General features: G+C 46.3%; 1 protein-coding gene across 2 annotated transcripts in view; it reads left to right on the top strand.

Moving 5' to 3' along the window:
• Positions 1-513: 513 nt before the first annotated feature.
• The window catches only part of pcgf3 (polycomb group ring finger 3), an 80,745-nt gene continuing 72,727 nt past the window's right edge, over positions 514-8,531 (top strand). For both annotated transcript variants that reach the window (XR_013547814.1, XM_078407890.1), the window contains exons 1-2: positions 514-597; positions 2,867-2,984. Coding sequence is in view for 1 of the 2 variants with exons in the window: in XM_078407890.1 (XP_078264016.1) it covers positions 2,876-2,984 (109 nt within the window). In the remaining variant the exon portion in view is untranslated. The remainder of the gene's footprint in view (positions 598-2,866; positions 2,985-8,531) is intronic.

The raw sequence follows: 8,531 nt of genomic DNA, 5'->3' as shown, positions 1-8,531 counted from the left end.
TCTGTTTTTATTATTCTCACAAATCTAATTTTGCCATTCTTTCTGAGAACTTAGCAACCTTCCTAAGATTTCCTCAGAATTAGATTAAGGTAATCACAAAGGTTTGGAGTCTATTTTATACTCTATGTCTATGCTTATAAAGCTATGAATCACATTTACTATTTTAAGTCAAAATCAAAAATCTGGGAACAAAACTTGTCCAGGGCTTTCTATTTATGAATCAAATTTAGAATCATCACAGTTACTGGAATGGGCACTAACCCATCTACAATGTGTCACATAGACATGTCCACAAGAGACATGTCCACAATACATGCATTGTCCTTTTCCATAGTCTGCCTACATTGGATCATATTATAATGTTCAGTCATTATAGCATATAATCTTGGACTGTAATGTTTTATTTTGTATTAATTTAACTACAGCAGAATTTTTGGTCAGTGCACACTGAGGTGCACTGGTGATATTGTACCGTGATGTGACACAACCTGCTTGTTTCCCCTTGCCCAGGTGTTTCACGCCACTGCTCAATCATTGAGATCTATCCCGGCCTCATCACATGACTACACTGCAGTGCTTCGCGTCAGAGCAGCGCAGGTGAGCACCTCGAAGTCAAACTCTGACCTCAGTTCCCACACAATCCCATGTCGTGACACATTCTTGCAGCTAGAGGCTCCTGACTTTGGTTCTGTGACATTGTTGAGCCCGTTCCTGGAGTACTCAGGAAAAATGTTCCCGATGTTGGGGGAGTCCAGAATCAGGGGCCACAGTCTAAGAATAAAGGGGAGGCCATTTAAAACTGAGATGAGATAAAACTTTTTCACCCAGAGAGTTGTCAATTTGTGGAATTCTCTTGCGCAGAAGGCAGTGGAGGCCAATTCACTGGATGAATTGGAGAGTTAGATAGAGCTCTAGGGGCTAGCGGAATCAAGGGATATGGGGAGAAGGCAGGCACAGGTTACTGATAGTGGATGATCAGCCATGATCACAATGAATGGCGGTGCTGGCTCGAAGGGCCAAACATATTTTCTATGTTTCTATGTTTAGCCTCTCTTAATTCTTTACAAGAATGATCCCAGGAATGAGTAAGTTAACCTGTGATGAGCGTTTGATGGCACTGGGCCTATATTTGCTGCAGTTTAGACGAATGAGGGGGGACCTCATTGAAACCTACAGAATAGTGAAAGGCTTGAAGAGAGTGGATGTGGAGCAGATGTTTCCACTCGTGGGAGAGTCTAGGACTAGAGACCACAGCCTCAGAATTAAAGGACATTCTTTTAGGAGGGAGATTAGGAGAAATTTCTTTAGTCAGAGGGTGGTGAATTTGTGGAATTATTTGCTAAGGCTGTGGAGGCAAAGTCAGTGGATATATTTAAGGCAGAGATTGATAGATTCTTGATTAGTACAGGCGTCAGAGATTATGGGGGAAGGCAGGAGAATGGGGTTAGGAGGAAGAGATAGGTCAGCCATGATTGAATGGCCGAGTAGACTTGATGGGCCGAAAGGCCTAATTCTACTCCTATCACTTATGAATGGTGGCCGATTAGGAGAAGGGGAGATGCAACGAGACCTGGGTGTCGTGGTACACCAGTTATTGAAAGTAGGCAAGCAGGTGCAGCAGGCAGTGAAGAAAGCGAATGGTATGTTGGCATTCATAGCGAGGGGATTTGAGTATAGGAGCAGGGAGGTTCTGCTGCAGTTATACAGGGCATTGGTGAGACCACAACTGGAGTATTGCGTACAGTTTTGGTCTCCTAATCTGAGGAAAGACATTCTTGCCATAGAGGGAGTACAGAGAAGGTTCACCAGATTGATTCCTGGGATGGCAGGACTTTAATATGAAGAAAGACTGGATAGACTCGGCTTGTACTCGCTAGAATTTAGAAGATTGAGGGGGGATCTTATAGAAACTTACAAAATTCTTAAGGGGTTGGACAGGCTAGATGCAGGAAGATTGTTCCTGATGTTGGGGAAGTCCAGAACAAGGGGTCACAGTTTAAGGATAAGAGGGAAGTCTTTTAGGACCGAGATGAGAAAGGTTTTTTTCACACAGACAGTGGTGAATCTGTGGAATTCTCTGCCACAGAAGGTAGTTGAGGCCAGTTCATTGGCTATATTTAAGAGGGAGTTAGATGTGGCCCTCGTGGCTAAAGGGATCAGGGGGTATGGAGAGAAGGCAGGTACAGGATACTGAGTTGGATGATCAGCCATGATCATATTGAATGGCGGTGCAGGCTCGAAGGGCCGAATGGCCTACTCTTGCACCTATTTTCTATGTTTCTATGTTTCTATGATCTTATGAATGTAAGGAAAGATGTTAAGGCGTGGAAGCAATTCAGAGAGGGCGGATTGGATATGCTGGTGCTGAATCTACCGGTGTGTAGAAGAGCGGTAGGCACGGCCAAAGAACAGAAGATCCCGAGCACTTACTATAGGATGGATGTGTCGAGGAGGTTTCCTCTTTTGTGAAAATACAAAATCAGGAGTGACTATTGTTCCTAAGGGAGGCACGGTGGCGCAGCGGTAGAGTTGCTGCCTTACAGCGAATGCAATGCCGGAGACCCGGGTTCCATCCCGACTACGGGTGCTGTCTGTACGGGAGTTTGTACGTTCTCCCCGTGACCTGCGTGGGTTTTCTCCGAGATCTTCGGTTTCCTCTCACACTCAAGACTTACAGGTTTGTAGGTTAATTGGCTAGGTAAACGTAAAAAAAAATCCGAATGGGTATAGGCTAGTGTTAATGTGCGGGGATCGCTGGTCGGCGCGGACCCGGTGGGCAAAAAGGGCCTGTTTCTGCGCTTTATCTCTAAACTAAACTAATCAATGTAACACCACTTTCATTTGAAAACCTTTTGTTTTTTTCCAGGGTTCAAAGATGTTGACTAGGAAGATAAAGCTTTGGGACATTAATGCTCACATCACGTGTCGACTTTGCAATGGATATTTGATAGACGCCACCACAGTCACAGAGTGCCTACATACCTGTATGTACCTGAATATCTGCTCTAGGTGTAACAAATTATCTAATAATGCTTACTTCATGAAATGCAAGAAAAATAATGAACCTCTCTCAGTACAATCCCTGATTCAATGTTAAACTTTTTGCCAATTGGCTTTAACTTGGTATCACCCGATCAGTAGAGCAAGATGCTTCAAGCATTTGAGTTTGCTTTCATTTCTGAGTGAAGCCAGCAGGTGGAGCTGTCGAGCTCCCTTTGTTCACCCCAGCTGTGGTGAACATGTAGACCAGCGTTTCTCAACCGGGGTTCCCCGGAACACTCGGGTTCGGCTAGAGGTCACTAGGGGTTCCGCGAGAAATCCCCCCCGCCCTGGAAGTCTCCCCGAAAATGTGTCACCTAGGCTGGGCGAGGCAGCCAATCTCGACCTCATCAGGACTTCCATGGCCGATCGGTGGGTTGAATTTGCAACCTGCGGCCGGGGCTCTGGAACTCCAGCCCAGCTGGAGCCAGCACATCTATCCCCACAGCCGACTTCCTTGGCCAGCTGGATAAACCAGCAAAACTCTGGAACCAAGAGTGCCAGAAAATCAGTGGTGGAACTGTAATGAGCAAATATTAAATTTAAGTTCAAGATCATATTAATTAATTAATTCATATTAATTAATTAAGATGTGGTTAAAATATAAAACACAGCAGAAAAGCCAATTGCCACCTTTTTGGGCTGATTATCAATTTATGTGCGGATTTACATGTACTTCAATAAGCAAGATGAGATTATACTCTACATGACTGCAATTAGTGGTCATATGTGGGTTTGTTTTCCCCAGGATTAGAACCAATGTAGAGCAGAAATGCACATCCTTGCTAATCATATGTCAATGCATTTGTGAGTCATTTTTGAGTTTAATTTCATATTTGTAATTTTATTATACATGTACCGCATATTCTTGGAAAATTCTTGGGTATTATAATAAAGTCTTCAACCTGTTATATCATTTAAAAGTATATTAATCATAGGAATATATTTAGCGACGTCTATACGGCGCCAGTGTGAAACGGCCTTTAATGGTCAGTGGACAGGAGCTGCACGTGACAAATTTTATGTAGGGGTTCCCTGAGACATGAAAATTATTTCAAGGGTTCTGCAAGGGTAAAAAGGTTGAGAAACACTGATACCAACACAAGGAACTGCAGATGCAGGTTAATACGCAAAAGGGCACATAGTACTGGAATAACTCAGCAGGTCAGGCAGCTGGTGCCTGCTCTGGTTTTCAGCCCTTAGTAACCTAACTGTGTGGAGACTGACGATGCAAATTGCTGGAGTAACTCAGTGGGTCAGGCAGCATCTCTGGAGAACATGGACACAGAGTGCTGGAGTAACTCAGCGGGTCAGGCAGCATCTCTGGAGAACATGGACACAGAGTGCTGGAGTAACTCAGCGGGTCAGGCAGCATCTCTGGAGAACATGGACACAGAGTGCTGCAGTAACTCAGCGGGCCACGCAGCATCTCTGGAGAAAAAGGATGGGTGTTTTTTCGGGTCGGGAACTTTCTTCAGACTCCAGTAACCAGACTGTGCTGAGAATGTGATGCTTTTGTGTTCCCGTCGTGTTTGTTTTCGGACGATTATGTCCTTTGGATGCAGACTAGTACGTAAGAGGTGGTATAAATTGAGTGCGATGCATTTGATGTCAGAGCTTGTGGGGTGAAGGCAGGAGAGTGTCAGAGGTTAGGGGGAGAAGGCAAGAGAATTGAGTAAGGAGGGAGAGATAGATCACCCATGATTGAATGGCGGAGTATACTTGTGCCAAATGGCCTGTTTCTGTCCCTATCACATATACCTATGATCTTATGATTTTTCAAAGATGAAACTTTTGCTTTTGTTTAATTGACAAGAATCACTGCTTCTACATTTAATGCTCTCTGCCATCTTAATTTTTTTCCAAAATAGAATCTCTATACATTAAACTGCCCAGCTGGGCATGATCCCTGTCAACACAAGGCTTGTAAACTAGTCTGACAAGGGTTGTGACCCCAAGCGTGGTTTGTGCAGATGGGCAAGCAGAGGCAGAGATAAGCATGAAAGCAGCCAAGGTCAAGTTGCAGGAGAGGCAGGGGCAGGACAGGGAGCGAGGAGTCTGATAGACTAAACTGCACTTATTTTAATGCAAGAGGCCTGACAGGTAAGGCAGATTAACTCAGCGCATGGGACCAGGGCGTTACAGCTAAGGTTGCCAACTGTTCCGTATTAGCCGAGACATCCCATATATTTGGCTAAATTGCTTTGTCCCGCACGGGACCGCCCTTGTCCCATATTAGGCCCGGGGAGTGCTGTAGGCCCGGGGAGCGCTTTAGGCCCGGGCAGTGTAGACCCGGGCAGTGCTTGGCGATCGTTTTGCTGAACACCTCCGCTCAGTCCACCTAGACCTACTTGATCATGGTTGCTGGACACATTAACTCCCCTTCCCATTTCCACACTGACCTTTCTGTCCTGGGCCGCCTCCATTGTCAGTGAGACCCAGTGCAAATTGGAGAAACAGCACCTCATATTTCGCTCGGGCAACTTACACACCAGCAGTATGAACATTGTCTTCTCTAACTTCAAGTAGCCCTTGCTTTCCCTCTCTCCGCATCCCTCCCCCTTCCCAGTTCTCTGCCAGTCTTACTGTCTCCGACTACATTTTATCTCTGTTTGCTTTGTTGTTACCTTCTCCCAGCTAACAATGATCAATTCTCCATTTTCCTTGATCTCCATTCCCTTTGCCGTGCTTTCACACCTTCATCTCTATCTATCTGCCTCCCTCCCCGCTGAAGTCAGTCTGAAGAATGATCTCAACCCAAAACGTCACTCATTCCTTCTCCAGAGATGCTGAGTTACTCCAGTATTTTCTGTTGCAGGGTCTCCAGTGGCGCACTCCCCCGTTGAGGCACTGCACTCCCACCCAGACCTCTGTTCCCACTCCAACTCCCTCCTTTCTGGTCCACGGGTGAGCAGCAGGGGCCGGGCTCGGCGGCTTCCCTCTCTGGGCGAGTTCCCGATTCCATGGTGGGTAGGGTTGCCAGCTTTCTCACTCACAAATACGGGACAAGGTGACGTCACCGCCCCGCGCCCCAAGTGACCTCACCCAGCCAGCGGCCACGTGCTCCCGCTCCACCAATGGCGGCCGCCCGGGCCGGGAGGCGGGTTGCTATGCAACCTCCGATAGGCGGCGCCCGGGGCTACACTGTACGGGTCTACAGCGGTCCCTGGGCCTACAGTGTCCGGGCCTACAGTGTCCGGGCCTACAGTGTCCGGGCCTACAGTGTCCGGGCCTACAGTGTCCGGGCCTACAGTGTCCGGGCCTACAGTGTCCGAGCCTACAGTGTCCGGGCCTACAGTGTCCGGGCTTACAGTGTCCGGGCTACAGTGTCCGGGCCTACACCACTGCCCGGGCCTAATACGGGACAAGGGCGGTCTCGTACGGGACAAACCAATTTAGCCCAATATACGGGATGTCCCGAGTTGGCAACCCTACTTAGGGATGGTGTGATCCCAAGAGGGATATCTCTGTGGGAACTGTGGAACTGGTTAACGAACTTTTAGTGGAGGAAGGGGGGGAAGAGGAAGAGAAGGGGAGAGAGGGGTGTTTGTAGAACTTACCGTAAATTGTAGAATTCAACATTCATATTGTTGGGTTGTAAGCTACCCAAGCAAAACATGAGGTGCAGTTCCTCCAGTTTAATGTGGCATCACTCTGGCAACGGAGGAGGCCCAGGACAGAAAGGTCAGTGTGGGATTGGGAGGGTTAATTTAAATAGATAGCAACCGGAGGATCCAGTAGGCCTTGGCGGCGAAACGGTCACCAAGTCTCGCCAATGACCATTGCCTGTGTCGCCATATTGTGCCTTGTGGTTTCCAACTCCGTTTCCAGACCTCCCAGTTCAAACCCAACGAGCATTTCAGATACCAACAGTCGATCCAGTGCTTCTCGCAACAGTTCTCTTGGTAAAGCAGCATCTGCAGTTCCTGTTTTCTGCATTTGGACAGGTACTTGGATAGGAAAGGAGTGGAGAGATTATGGGCCTAATGCAGGCAAATGGGATTTGCGTAGATGGGCGTGATGGTCAGCATGTAGAGTTGAGTCGAAGGGCCCGTTTCTGTGCAGTACACTTCTATGAAACGGTGATCATTGTTGATGGCTGTTTAATCATTGGTACGCTGGGTCGAAGAGGCCATTTACAAATTGTTCACTGACTCCATTCAGCCAAGGTTTTATTGATTGGCAGGACATTTGTGAGGCCAGTATGACCCACTCCAACTACAGTGCCCTCCATAATGTTTGGGACAAAGACCCAGTTATTTGCCTCTGTACTCCACAATTTGAGATTTGTAATGAAAATCACATTGGTTAAAGTGCACATTGTCAGATTTTATTAGAGGGTATTTTTACACATTTTGGTTTCACCATATAGAAATTACAGCTGTGTTTATACATAGTCCCCCCATTTCAGGGCACCATAATGTTTGGGAAACAGCTTCACAGGTGTGTTTAAATGCCTCTTTAATGCAGGTATAAGAGAGCTCTCAGCACCGTCTTTCCTCCAGTCTTTCCATCACCTTTGGAAACGTTTATTGCTGTTTATCAACATGAGGACCAAAGTTATGCCAATGAAAGTCAAAGAAGCCATTATGAGACTGGGAAACAAGAATAAAACTGTTAGAGACATCAGCCAAACCTTAGGCTTACCAAAATCAATTGTTTGGATCATCATTAAGAAGAAAGAGAGCACTGGTGAGCTTACTAATCGCAAAGGGACTGGCAGGCCAAGGAAGACCTCCACAGCTGATGACAGAAGAATTCTCTCTATAATAAAGAAAAATGCCCAACCACCTGTTCGACAGATCAGAAACACTCTTCAGGAGTCAGGTGTGGATTTCTCAATGACCACTGTCCGTAGAAGACTTCATGAACAGAAATACAGAGGCAACACTGCAAGATGCAAACCACTGATTAGCTGCAAAAATAGGACGGCCAGGTTACAGTTTGCCAAGAAGTACTTAAAAGAGCAATCACAGTTCTGGAAAAAGGTCTTGTGGACAGATGAGACAAAGATTAACTTATATCAGAGTGATGGCAAGAGCAAAGTATGGAGGAGAGAAGGAACTGCCCAAGATCCAAAGCATACCACCTCATCTGTGAAACACGGTGGTGGGGGTGTTATGACCTGGGCATGTATGGCTGCTGAAGGTACTGGCTCACTTATCTTCATTGATGATACAACTGCTGATGGTAGTGGCATAATGAATTCTGAAGTGTATAGACACATCCTATCTGCTCAAGTTCAAACAAATGCCTCAAAACTCATTGGCCGGCAGTTCATTCTACAGCAAGACAATGATCCCAAACATACTGCTAAAGCAACAAAGGAGTTTTTCAAAGCTAAAAAATGGTCAAATCTTGAGTGACCAAGTCAATCACCCGATCTGAACCCAATTGAGCATGCTTTTTATATGCCGAAGAGAAAACTGAAGGGGACTAGCCCCCAAAACAAGCATAAGCTAAAGATGGCTGCAATACCATCAATACCATCA

Source organism: Rhinoraja longicauda, chromosome 1 (assembly GCF_053455715.1).
Source record: "Rhinoraja longicauda isolate Sanriku21f chromosome 1, sRhiLon1.1, whole genome shotgun sequence".
Classification (NCBI taxonomy): Eukaryota; Metazoa; Chordata; class Chondrichthyes; order Rajiformes; family Arhynchobatidae; genus Rhinoraja; species Rhinoraja longicauda.
The sequence above is the reverse complement of the archived record's forward strand: the minus strand, read 5'-3'. Positions and strand labels throughout refer to the sequence as shown.